The sequence below is a fragment of the Raphanus sativus genome, chromosome 4 (genome assembly GCF_000801105.2).
Source record: "Raphanus sativus cultivar WK10039 chromosome 4, ASM80110v3, whole genome shotgun sequence".
Taxonomy (NCBI): domain Eukaryota; kingdom Viridiplantae; phylum Streptophyta; class Magnoliopsida; order Brassicales; family Brassicaceae; genus Raphanus; species Raphanus sativus.
The window spans coordinates 39,937,935-39,951,970 of NC_079514.1; the positions used below are offsets into that span (position 1 = coordinate 39,937,935).

General features: G+C 35.2%; 2 protein-coding genes across 2 annotated transcripts; one reads left to right on the plus strand and one right to left on the minus strand.

The window, feature by feature from the left end:
- Nucleotides 1–759: 759 nt before the first annotated feature.
- Nucleotides 760–1,332, plus strand: LOC108829905 (protein SMALL AUXIN UP-REGULATED RNA 12-like). Its single transcript, XM_018603498.2, has one exon. The coding sequence runs from the start codon at nt 812–814 to the stop codon at nt 1,172–1,174; it is 363 nt and encodes a 120-aa protein (XP_018459000.2). The 5' UTR covers nt 760–811; the 3' UTR covers nt 1,175–1,332.
- Nucleotides 1,333–4,730: 3,398 nt separating this feature from the next.
- Nucleotides 4,731–7,978, minus strand: LOC108855076 (phenylalanine ammonia-lyase 1). Its single transcript, XM_018628782.2, has 2 exons — nt 7,086–7,978; nt 4,731–6,650 (listed from the first exon to the last, which is right to left on the minus strand). Exons 1-2 carry the CDS (start codon nt 7,502–7,504, stop codon nt 4,901–4,903), a joined length of 2,169 nt encoding a protein of 722 aa, XP_018484284.1. The 5' UTR covers nt 7,505–7,978; the 3' UTR covers nt 4,731–4,900.
- Nucleotides 7,979–14,036: the final 6,058 nt, after the last annotated feature.

Consider the following 14,036-nt stretch of genomic DNA (forward strand, 5'->3'; position numbering starts at 1 on the left):
ACTAACTTCACAAAACGCGCACACAACACGAACATTACAAATAGATAGATATAGTCCTACCAAAATAAAGAAGATAGATATAGATCTGAGAGAGAGACGTTTTGCAAGAGAAATGGTGTAACAATTAGGATCTCTTACTCGATAGAAAGGAAACAATGTTTGTGAGTAATTAGGGAGTTGAGCTCTAAACAACGTTACTCTATTTCTCTCTTATTATGGACCCCTCAAACATTGACATTTCTCCATCCATGTAACCTCTCAAGAGACAATAACCCTTTCACGATCCCTACTCTCTGCTCTATCTTGTGAACCATAAACGTCCCACGTACACAGCAATGTTGAGAAGTCAAGAAGTCACTTAAGCTAGTACAGCCTTGATCTTCTTTAGATCCAACACAGCTCTAGGAAAAGTCAAGGTATCTGATTCCGGAGACATGCATTTCTGCAGATAAAATTGAAACTACATGAATCATAAACAAGGTCACACTTTCTCTAAGATGAATTACACCCATCAAGAACTCTGACACCATTTCTGAATCTAACCATAGAGCGTGTTCGTACAGTTTCGCATAAGATGCAACATTTATGACCAAAATAAACAGAACCGCACGATTGAAAATAAAGTACTGTACCATTCAAAAGTTGACTGTCATGTTCAAACATTTAATGAGGAGCTTTGATACTTCTACTTCGGCATGTATATATTAACCTGTTCTTCACATCGTACTCTCATCCAAATACACATTCTCTCATCACAACATTACATCCATCTTATTCATAACTTGTTAATCAATCATCTCCTCATACTAAAATGAAGACCAAGTTCATCAAGTCCTGCGAAAAGAAACTGAAGAAGATGACAGGAAAAGTTACAACACCTTGTAAGTTTTGCGAAAGAATTTGCTGGGGGTTCAAGAGTGAAGCTGAGGTGATACCAAAAGATGTCCCCAAGGGACACTTAGCTGTCTATGTGGGTGAGGAGTCCATGAGGTTTGTGATAAAGATCAGCTTGCTCGCACATCCACTCTTCAAGGCGCTGCTGGATCAAGCACAGGATGCTTATGGTTTCAGTGCCGACTCCAGACTATGGCTTCCATGCGATGTGAGCACTTTCCTCGATGTTGTTCGTTGCGCTGGTTCTCCACAATATCAGAACAGTTGCATGTGTCTCTAAGGAAGGATCTTGTAGATGGAACTCAAGGCATTCTTTTATTTCCACAGAGTGTTGTTAATGCTAAGCTATTTCAGTATACTAATAATGTAAAACCTTTTGTATTGAATGTTATCAGCTAGGGAAGCTGTAAACGCTATTTAGATTATGTATCATCACTTCTGTAGCTCCATAGATATACATGATGCAACTAACGCAAGAGCTTGTTACTAAACATAAGGAATTAATCCATGAAAATAAATCGAGAAACATATAAACCAAGTAAGTGAAACATACAACTCTAACAAATTTTATTTCTGGTGGGGACAGGGCAGAGAAAGAGATAACATAATAGTTTGCCTCTCACACATCTCAGGACCGAGGCAAAACTACTTACAAAACCTCTGTGTAGTTCAGTCAAAAATATGATAGTGTGAGCAAGACTACTGAATATGTCTTTTATAGAAAAAGGGCTCTAGCATTGGCCGTGAAATCTAAATCATAAGGGTTGAACAACCAATAGTCCCCATTGCACCAATCCAAAGAATGTATTAAAAAACATGTTGTATTGACAAAAAGAAGATCAAAATGGCCACTACATGATAGGTACACTTAAAAAGGCAAGCGTTACATCCAAATAACACTTGATTATACATAATAATATGTTTGTTTTGTTTTGTTTTATAAGTCTATAAACAGTAATCGTATCGTGGTACCTCTCTTTCACAGCACACAAGTAATCAATCATAGGTGCTTTACATACATCAAAACAGTTGGCATTCATATCAATCAACTGTAACTCTCAAAAGCCAAGGGTTGCTCCTTTTGTAAAAATTCATCGGGTCAGCCCATTCACCAAATTCTCTTAACTCTCTTCTCCTAGACCTCCTACCTTCTGAGTGCGCATATTTATACCTAGCTGCTAAGTAAAACACTAAACAAGCCGCGCCATGAAGTAAGCTTAAAGCAGATTGAATCACAGACCCACAGAGAATCGCTTCTACACTTGAGATGCACAGCCTTGATGCAACAAAAGATATACCAAATACAAAACCTTCCTTCTTAATCTCCCTTCTCCTTCTCCTTGGGCTCCACAATAGCAACAAAACCAGTAAGCGTATCAAGAAAAAACCCAAGCTAACAAGAAGTGCCATCTTTTTACACGTGCAATTGGAGCGGTCGAATAAGGTCCAAAATTTTAGAAAGTGCATACTTTTCTTTTGTTTTAGTATAATAGCTATAATTATATATATCTTTTAAAAAAAGATACTATTATTTAAATTTAATTTTTGTATTTACTAACCAATAAATATAAATTATAAATTTAATTTTGTTCACATAATCAACAAAAAAATGCAATAATTTAGGAAGTAATTAGCATTTATATCGATTATATATTTTGGAAAGTAAAAAAAATAGCCATTGGTGTTTGTTTTAATATTCAATGTAAGTTTATAAAATTAATATTCTAATCTTATCATGTTTAGGAAACTATTATTAATTAGCGATGATAAATAGGGAGAGAAATATATAATTTTTCCAATAATATTTCCAATAATATTTCCAAAAAAAAATAGTAAACACAGAAAAAAACTAGTCTAAGCTTTTGTCTAGGAAAAAAAAAAGAAGAGTCTCCAACTTCTTATCTAATGAAATCAAGATTCTACAAATTTTTTGTCTAACCACTATACAGATTCTATTGTTATATTATTATTATTTTATAGATTGTATAGATTATAACTTCTGATTATGAATATAAAAACATCAAAAAACTGAAAAATTCATATTAAAGAGGTTTTTTTGTAAAATTTTAATTAAAAAAAAAACAAAGATGTCTCTTCCACTCAATCCACAAAATTTCGTAAAAAAAAACTAAAATGGTCTTATTTAGATTAAAAATATTAGAATGTATAACTATATTTTATCAGAAAACATAAATTATTTTAAGTTATTGAAAAGACATTTTTTTTTGAACAGGGTCTCTATAGAATTTGAGACGGCACACAAAAAACCAGATATCTCCTTCTTATAAATATGGTATGGGTATTCTTTTGATTTTGACTTTGTGTTAGTTTTTTCGTATTACTTTGTCTGTAATTGTAATCAAATGGAATATGCTCAGTGATCCAGTCTTATGTTATTTGATTGGTACTTTTTTTTTTTTTGAACGTCTGGAGTTATTATTAATCAAAAACAGGAGTGAAAAACCGGTTTACAAAAACCAACCTTGACAACCAAGGCAAACCAATAACAGGAATAATGGCAACATTCTAAATAAGAATCAAAAGCCATTTCCATTCTTTTCTCTCATTATCCGATCATGAAGCCAAGAGGGACCACCCAAGGCCAAGTATGATTGGAATCTTCCATCCCGCAGAACACTCTTTGCTATATCTCTCGCAATACCATTAGCTGAGATCTTTTCTCCTTCAAAAGTTAAACTCTCAAAAGATTCCGTTAGCTCTCTGACTCGATCCAGCAAACCTCTGAATTTTGGCCAAAGGTGCGGAGCCTTAATAGCAGCGATCACCTCTTGATAATCCAGCGCCAATATCACCCTTGTTATTCCTAAGTCTCGTAAGCTTAGTAGAGCCCATATCACGCATCTGAGTTCTGCCACCAGACGGTCAGGAGCAAACGTGATCGCATCACGGGCATGATGAACTACGTTCCCTTGATGATCTCTCGTGAGCCATGCAACTCCACTATGTAAGTATGAGTTTCTCCAATTTGCATGGATGTTACACTTAAGAAAACCCTCCTCAGGAGCAGACCACTTATCACATACATCCACTCGTGGGTTAGCGAAAGAGTTTTCAGTTTGAGGACTGTTCAGCGCAAACCAGAGCTCCACTTCCTCCATCATCAATCGTATAAGTCTCCCGGTGGAATCTTGTGTTTCTGCGTAGAGGATAGAATTCCTATTCTTCCAAATCGTCCATAATACCCAAGGAACAGAGCGTCTTGTCGTCAGAGACTTTGTCTTGTCTTCCATCACGTTGAAGATGAACAACAAATTTTCTTCAAGTGAAACACTTAACCTGTCTGGATGCGGTTCTATTCTTGCCTCCGTCCATAAAAGAGAAGCTGTGGAGCATTGAAACAATACGTGATTAATTGATTCAATGCCATTGTTGCAGAGTTTACAAGAAGTGTCAACTTGCAAGCCTCTAGATGTAAGCCGTTCAGCAACCGCCAAAGCACCAGATATAGCTCTCCACAAGAACATCCTAATCTTCGGGAGGGTGGGTATTTTCCAGACTCGTTTCTTTAAAGCTATCTGTGACTGTTCCCGCAATGAAAGTGTGCTCAAAGGTTTCACAAATTGGCCATATTATTGATACTTTCACAAATTGAAGTTTTATCGGTGAACATATGTTTTCTGTCAATTAAAATAGTTATATAACAATAGAAAATGCGGGGCTAATTTCCATTAAATATTAGACTGCTGAAGATGATTCTACTAGAAGTAAAGTTGTTAAACATTTTCTACTTGATAATTTTTATTTTAATATTTTGACGACTTTGTTATGAGAGACTTTCATACACCGAAAATTGAGAAAAATGTATCATTTCACACTTGTAACAAGAAAAAAAAATGTTCATTTGAGAACTTACAATGAGTTTTAAAGACAAGTTGTAAACTAGACAAATAGAGACCACTTCACAGGCAATCATTTGGTAAAATTATTCAGACATTTAAAGAAAAAACTTTATAGTAAAAAAAAAACAGAGAACCTTTAATCACTCTTAACATATAGGAATGGGAGCTCCGTTCCACTCATCGAGACACTCCATCAACGGATCAATGATCTTCCCTTCACAAATCGCCGTGAAAACCTTATCAAACTCTTCTCCCGGCGACGTGACTTTCTCTCCGGTCAAAAGCTCTGTTCCAAGCTCCTCCCTCACGAACCTATACAAAGGATACGACCTACACTCCTTGATCCTGTTCGGTATAGCAGCCGTACCGTTATCATACGCCGCTCTAGCTGCATCCACTTCTTTAGGAAGCACCGCTTTGAGCTCCTCCTCAAAAGCTCCAATTTTATGGAAGATCGAAGTCATTGCATTCTTCTCGCTCTCACCGTTGACCAAAGCATGGTCAACGATGACTTGCCTCAGCTTCTGGATCAACGGGTACGTTGCGCTGCATGGATCGTCCGCGTACGTGAAGACTTGCTCACGGTCCACCACTTTGAGTAAATCTTTCTCGCAGAAGCGAGATGGGTGAAGCTCACCGTTGACTCCAGTGGTTAGAACTTTCTTAGCCACTTGTGAGACTGTGTTCTTGACCGTTTGTTTTAGATTCTCCTCCAAGTGTCTTAGATCGACAGCTTGGCAGATTCCGACAAGGAACGTGGTTGACATGAGTTTGAGTATGTCGACAGCTTCAGCTGTCTTGCGAGATGAGATCAGTCCTAAAGAGTTCACGTCTTGATTATGTTGCTCTGCTGATTGAACATGGCTAGTCACTGGATTGGCCAAGTACTGAAGCTCAGAACAGTACGAAGCCATCGCGATCTCCGCTCCTTTGAAACCATAGTCCAAACTAGGGTTATTCGAAGCAGTTAGGTTCGAAGGAAGACCGTTGTTGTAATAATCGTTGACCAGCTCGGAGAACTGAGCGAACATGAGCTTCCCTATCGCCGCGACAGCCAAACGAGTGTTGTCCATGGAGACACCGATGGGTGTCCCCTGGAAGTTGCCTCCGTGGATGGCCTTGTTTCTCGAAACGTCGATCAGAGGGTTGTCGTTGACGGAGTTTATCTCACGCTCGATGGACTTGGTCGCGTAACGGATCACTTCTATCTGAGGACCTAGCCACTGAGGTGACGTGCGTAGCGCGTAACGGTCTTGTTTGGGTTTCTGTAACGGATCCATCTCGTGAAGCTTCTTAGCTAGCTTCATGTACGAGCTACCGTCGAGGATATGTTCCATTATGGCCGCGGCTTCGATCTGTCCGGGGTGGTGTTTCAACCGGTGAGTTAAATGATCGGTGAACTCTGGCTTCCCGCTCATCACCTCAGCGAAGACTGCTGATAAAACCTCGGCGAGGACAGAGAGAACGTTGGCTTCGAATAAAACCATAGAGGCCATGCCGGAGCCGACGGCCGTGCCGTTGACGAGAGCGAGGCCTTCTTTAGGCTGGAGGTCGAAGAAGCCGGAGGTGATCCCTGCCTTCTCGAAGGCTTCTTCCGCGTTCAGGGCTTCGCCGTTGGGACCGGTGGCTTTGGAGTTGGGACGTCCGGTTAAGAGTCCGGCGATGTAGGAGAGGGGGACGAGGTCTCCGGAGGCGGTGATGGTGCCGCGGAGAGGGAGGGAAGGAGTGATGTTGGTGTTGAGGAAACTGGTTATGGCCTCGAGGATCTCGAAACGTATGCCGGAGTAGCCTTGGAGGAGGGTGTTGATGCGTACGAGCATGGCGGCTCTTGTGGCGGAGTGTGGTAATGTGTGGCATGTTTCCTTCGTGCTGCCGAATATTCCGGCGTTCAGGAATCTGCAAAACGAATTGTGTGTTGATTTAGTTATTAATTAACTTCTTTAAAATTTAATTAAAAATTAATTACCCAAACAAAATATATTTTAAATCTTCAAAATTAAAATGCATAAAGACAGAACCTAAACCGATCCGACCAGCTTATTTCCCATGCAACGTCATAACCTTAAGGCTTTATAGAAGTTGTTTCCCGTAATTTAAAAATTCCTTAATAAACTTTATGTTATTCTACTTAAGCATACAAATATTCTTATATAAATTTTCCAGTTTATTGAAGAATTATATATCAAGTTTACAACAAGGCAGGATAATTTCCAAATAGACCAATTCCTTTAAAAATTGTTTTCATATATTTAATATATAGATTTAAAACCGCATCCAAATGTAAGCCGGCCACGTATATTTGTAATTTAAGAAATATATTCAGTTAATTACCTAATAAGCTCCTTTTGAAGAGCGACACCGTTCTTGGTTCTCCGGTGAGAAGTAGCACCAAAGCCAGTAGTAACACCATAACTGTCAGTGCCTTTGCCCATACTCTCCATCACCCAATCACTACTAGCTTTCACACCGGCTCTCGCCGTCTCCGACAGCTCCACCTTCACACCGTTTCCAAGGGTCGAGATTGCTGCCACTTGTCCGATCGTGAGAGTCTCTCCTCCGAGATTCACCACAGGCCTCCTAAACTCCTTCACCATTCTCTTCACTTCATCCAAATGGCTCCCTTTCATTTGCTCCGCAGCTGCTCCCCAGTTGAGAGGATCCGTTCCAACCACTGTGACATTCTTCTTGATCTCTCCACCGCATAACATAGCGTCTACATCTCCTACGTGTGATGATCCGTTAACCTCCATTGCAATATCGATCGAGATTATGAATCAATAGGATAAGATTATAGCTAGAGAGATCTTTTGTATTATTTTTGTTGGTTTAAGGAATTTGAGTTGTTCCTGAGGGAGAAGAGATGAATGAAGGGTGGTTTAAATAAGGTGTAGATTTTGATGGTTGGTAAGCATAAGAGAGCTAGTTTTTTTCTTTCTATTTTCTATAATTATATAATTTAAAAGGAGAAAAACTGATATTAGTGAGGAGAAAGGAGTTGGTTGAGACCTACTTATGACCGTTGGATCGAATGTGAGTGATTTTAGTGGTGGAGATTATAATTCGTGGATTAGTTCTAGTCGCAAAAGGAGTTGTTTTTTAACGCGTTGGTGATTTTTTATCTATGTTCTCGTCAGCGTCACGGTGGTAAAAGTAGTCGTGGCTGGTGGCTGACGATAGTTGGCATTTCGCGGTTGGTGAGACTTTGAAATTTTTGGTTTGAAGAGTGATTTTTGTTTTTGGAGTAAAGTGTTTCATTGTGATGGGAGTAGGTGTGTGTAATGTATGAACGTAATTGAGTCAATTAACGTCCCCACCACAACACTCTTTCATTTCCGTTTGTATTTTCTATAATGTTGTTTTTGTCATTTTGGATATCAGTTCAGTCTTGTCAGACATTTCAAAGAGTTTTGTTTTCATTTCAATTATCTTGTTGTGTCTTTTAATTTTTTTTACTATAAAGATGGGTATTTGTTTCATCGATCATAACTAAAATTTCAACTAACTAATCACCAAAATGTTTTGTGACTTTCCGACTTAGTTTTGTTTATTTTGAATAACAGTTCATATGCATCTACAGTAAAATATTGAGAAAACTCGAGAGAATGAAACCTACAACTTCAAAATTTTCATACCAAAACAAATGTTTTTTTTTACCAAAACAAATGTAACTTTCGAATATTTGTTTGAAATATGAAAAGTAAAAAAAATATATTTGAACACAGAAATACATGTCACAGAAATCTGTCGCATGAAAATCACAAATAAGAATTGATACAAAATTTAACATTTTACCAAAAAAAAAAAGAATTGATACAAATGTATACTTTTATTGGTTTTATAATTAGGTATTAAATTTGTGTAAAAGATAATACGTGGACATATTGCAACCTACAATCTTCACGCGAGAATAAGATTTCCTAAAAGAGCCGGCAACACCGCAACACGTCGTTTGTATGACAAAGGCAATGGCATTATGTAAATACAACCTCCCTTATTGTACATCCTTAAAAACTGTTAAAAATGTTAGTTTAGAAAAAAAAAAAGTGGTAACATCATTATGAGAAATTTTCTTATGATCTTGAGTTTAGATATCATTTTATACTTATGCCCTTATCAATCCACGTGAGTAAACGTGGTTATATTGTTATATTGTAGTCACGCAAAATCTAAAAATACTGTGCGACTAATACATGTAGATAAAGCATATCTAGTAATTTTAAATGACTAGTAATTTCCAGGCCTGAAAGTTCGTATATTTAATTAGGGCAAGACAAGCCCAATCTATGTTATGTTAATTTTCTTTAGAAGAATAGAACTCTGAAATCGAATTCATGATCCTTTAGACCTCTATGGCTCTATCTAAGATTTATGTAGCATTAATGGATCAACTATTCGTTGGTATAAATATGTTCCTGAACTCATTATCTACCTCATTTTTTCATTTGTTTCGGGATTACGCATTATCTGGCGAAAGCTAAAATGCAATGGTAATGAACAATGTATATAGAAAAGAGAAAACATATTAAAAACGATGAATCAAATAAATGATCTAGTTAGTTTACAAAAGAATAAAAATAAATGGTCTAGTGGTACCGATGGTTTGGTGAGGCAGGGCGCCTTCATTGAGATATCTGCATGTGCATGCATTTTTTTTATTGGACTGTGGCATGCGAAAGTCTTCATTTAATTAATCCTCGATTATCTCTAACTTTTCGGTTAATCGACTTTAGTTTTTTTTACAAATTAATTGACTAAGTTTCTTATGTTTTGTCAACGATTAATTTTGTTTATATATTTTACTTTGTAGTTTTACCATCCAGAAATATCTGGGGAGTGGAATTTAAATTTGACATTGTTTAAAATATAGGTTTATCCAACAATTTGGAATATTTTATCTTTTATTTTCAAAAATAATAATACTAATGTTGGTAGTATATATTTTCGGGCTTATTTGCCAACTAGCCATATTTTACGTGTAAATTAATTAAATAGCATTGATTTTGACATAATTTATTTTCTAACATTTGTGTTCAAAATTATCCGGTTTTATCTTTTGTCTTTGCAGGTATCAGGTAAAAAGCGAAAGAGAACAACGTGGCCAACATAAGAAAAAGTTATCCACGTCTGCCTTTATTAACCACATACACATGTACCCAATGTTCTATTCTATACCGGCAAAATAGTATAAAATTACAACTTTACATACAATCCCTAAATACAAAACATATCCAAACCCGATCCCTAGATACTAAACCTCAATCCTATCCCACCCAACTCCTATACTAAACCCTAAACTTTAATCGGTGAACTCTAAATCCACATAGAAATTCTATTTCATATCACCAAAATAGTATAGGACACCAATTTTGTCTAAACCTCATTTAAATACTAAACTTTATTTTAATTCCATCCTAACTCTTAAATACTAAACCCTAAACCATAATCAATAAACCCTAAACCTAAATATAAACTATAAACCCAAATATAAACTTTAAACTCAAATAGAATGGACCAAAATAAATAACATAGTATATAATGGTGAAATATCCTTAACCCATATACAAAACTAAACTCTATCTCAAACAATCTACTCGGAAGGTATAACTCATCCATACCAAACCTGAAAAATGAAAAGTAAGAGAGACAAAGAGTGAGGATGGTTCACACTATAATATGCAATATATAAATGAATTATGAGTTAAACAGAATAAGAACCGGCAAACGAATGGAATAGTATATGATGTGAAAATACGATTCCATGTAAAATGGAATAATGTGAGCCGCATACTATTCCATTTGAGATGACATATAGCAACAGAATATACTGATACGGTCATAGACGTAACACCAAGAACTTACGGCGTTGTCAAAAATCTGAGAAAAACTGAGTTGGTGAAGTTGGAGAGGCCGGCTGTGTTACTCCCCTCGGCCGAAACGGTAACGCAAACCACAACCACCAAAACCTAAAGCCGAAGACGATTAAAAGGGAGGACGACGAAGATGAAAATTGGACTGTATGCAGTGGCGAGGCGTTGGAGCAGATCGGCGGAAGAGGGCTTCCGATTTCCAAAAATTACATAAGAAAGTGAGCAGAAAAAGATGTGAATAGGGTGAAGACACGATTTACTTTGGACAGTTCAGAATTATATTTTTGAAATTAATTTCTTTTAGCAGGTAAGCCGGTTAATTTTCAAGGACACTACCGTATTATTATATATATATATAACGCCGTGTAGCTGTCCGTTAGGTAAAACTGCTACTCTGCAAATTACTATTTTTTTCATGGCTATATGCCCTAATTTCCCTATTTCTCACCTTTTGACTAATTAGGATAAGGTCCAAACGATGACAGGGCAAACGAACAGAATAAATTATTGTATTATGTAAATTTAAGTATGTGAAATTCATGTCGATTTCCGTCAATGTGAAAGCAAACTTAGGTCAAATATCCGATTTTGGTTTAGTCAATTTATCGTTTTTACGCTTTATTATTTCCATAATCCTTTTTACTGATAAAAATAATTAAATCTGAATTTATCAAAAACACAGACTTAAACCTTAGATAGAGATATAATCTACAAATAGACTATTTTTGGGCATTCAAATGAGTTGAAAACAATAACTTATATATGTGTGGTAAACGGATTTCGAATCAGGATTTACCGTGTTGAAATTATTTCCTTCAAACGCTACTGGACTACCACCATTGATTTTATTTCCATAATCCCGAAAATCAGTTTATCTTCTTTAGATTTAAGTATCTTCTACTCTTTATAAAAACACTTTCTTTTTCTTTTAATTTGTTGTTGAATAAATTATTATAAATATGCTGTAAATATACATTGTAACAGCAGTATCGTTTCAAAAGACTTAGCTGCATTGCATCTTGTTTGGGTCGATAGGTTTAGTTTGGTCGACATTGTTCAGATTTGTAGAAAATTATATTATTTGCACGTAAGACTCTTACGTACGTTATAATAAAATCTACTAGGTAGTAACCCGCGCCTTGCACGGGATGAGATGATTAGATCAGCAATTTTTCGAAAATATTAGAAAGTATATATATATATAGTTTGGAATTTGGGTTTTGTGTGTTTATGTTACTCTCTCTCTCTCTCTCTCTCTCTCTCTCTCTCTCTCTCTTCTCTCTCTCTCTCTCTCTCTCTCTCTCTCTCTCTCTCTTCTCTCTCTCTCTCTTCTCTCTCTCTCTCTCTCAGATTTTATCAGTATTGATGAGTGTTTTAAAAAAAATAAGATTAAAATTTTAACATATTTTTATTTTAAACATACAAATCTTATGTTTTATGTATAAATATTATTAATATCTAGTCAGATGTTTTATGTATTATTAAACTAAATTTGTTCTTCAGATGTTTTATGTATTATTAATATTAAATATGTATTATTCAAATACGATTCATATGTTTTATGTATTACTAAAACTAAATTTGTTCTCCATTCAGTCTTTATGGTTCAAAACTAAAGCATTTTAGACATTACTTAATTCAATATACTTTGAGGTTTAAATTATTATCATATACTTTGAAATATGAAATAATAAATCATGCATGTGCGGGCATCGATATGATTTATATATTGCATGTATAGCTATTATTTTTAGTGCATAAGTGGATCGTAATTATATTTCACTCTCGTTGTATCTTTGTATCTTACTGATTTAGTTTATCCACATATAAGTCTTTCTCTCTCTCTCTCTCTCATCATAAACATTTTAGTTTTTTGAAAAGGATAAAAAGGTAATTACGATCATATCATGCGTGCGGACATTCATATGATTTATATATTACCCGTCTAGCTATTAGTATAAATATAAGTAGATTGTAATTCTTTCTCAATCTCTATGTATCATTATGTATAATTCATATACTACATGTTATGTTATTATTATAAGTGCATAAGTGGATCGTAGTTATCTTTCTCTCTCTCTCTCTCTCTCTCTCTCTCTCTCTCTCTCTCTCTCTCTCTCTCTCTCTCTCTCTCTCTCTCTCTCTCTCTCTCTCTCTCTCTCTCTCTCTCTCTCGGTATTCCCTCATCGTAAAACCTTTTTTTGAGAAATATAAAAATGTAAACATTCGTTTAAATTCATCTATTATCTTTTAACTACCACAATTTTGTTTTATATTGAGAATGTTTCCTAGTTAATATTTATCATGAATTTTTCTTGGGTGAATTACCAACTAATCATAGTTTGCCAATTAATGTACAGTTTTATAAAATATAATAAAAAATAATAATAATTTGTGAAGTTTTTAAAATAAATGAAAAATATTAGTAGCTGCCAAAGATGAAATTTTTTTAACAATTTTAAAACCGTGAGAAAAATTAAATCATAAACACTAAACACTATACCCTAAACCTTTCGACAAAACTTAAACCCTTGGGTAAAAATCCAAACACTAAACCCTAAATTCTTGGATATACCCTAAAACCCTTGGGGAAATCCTAACACTAAACTGCAAACCTTTGGGTATACCCTAAACACCAAATCTCTCTCTCTCTCTCTCTCTCTCTCTCTCTCTCTCTCTCTCTCTCTCTCTCTTGATATCCCCCTTAATCGTAACCTTTTTTTTTGAAAATATAAAAAATGTAAACATTCTTTTAATTCATCGATTATCTTTTTAACTACCACAATTTTTATTAATATGGAATATTTCCTAGTTTAATATTTTATCATGAATTTTTCTTGGGTGAATTACCAACTAATCATAGTTTGCCAATTAATGTACAATTTTTTTAAATATAATAAATAAAATAATAATAATTTGTGTTAAGTTTTTAAAATACAAGAAAATATTATTAGCTGCAAAAGATGATTTTTTTTAAAACCGTCACAAAAAATTAAATCATAAACACTAAACACTATACCCTAAATCCATGACAAAGTTTAAACCCATGGGAAAATCCAAACACTAAACCCTAAATTCTTGGATATCCTCTCTCTCTCTCCTCTCTCTCTCTCTCTCTTCTCTCTCTCTCTCTCCTCTCTCTCTCTCTCTCTCTCTCTCTCTTCTCCTCTCTCTCTCTCTCTCTCTCTCTTGATATCCCCTTAATCGTAAACCTTTTTTTTTGAAAAATATAAAAATGTAAACATTTTTTTAATTCATCGATTATCTTTTAACTACCACAATTTTTATTTATGTGGAAATATTTCCTAGTTTAATATTTTATCATGAATTTTTCTTGGGTGATTACCAACTAATCATAGTTTGCCAATTAATGTACAATTTTTTTAAATATAATAAATAAAATAATAATAATTTG

Excerpts from the sequence above, each read along its gene's own strand:
- LOC108829905 (XM_018603498.2), top strand. The coding sequence starts at position 812 with ATGAAGACCAAGTTCATCAAGTCCTGCGAAAAGAAACTGAAGAAGATG.
- LOC108855076 (XM_018628782.2), bottom strand. The coding sequence starts at position 7,504 with ATGGAGGTTAACGGATCATCACACGTAGGAGATGTAGACGCTATGTTA. Across the intron at positions 6,651-7,085 it reads CTTCAAAAGGAGCTTATTAG|ATTCCTGAACGCCGGAATAT; the intron begins GTAATTAACTGA and ends TTCGTTTTGCAG.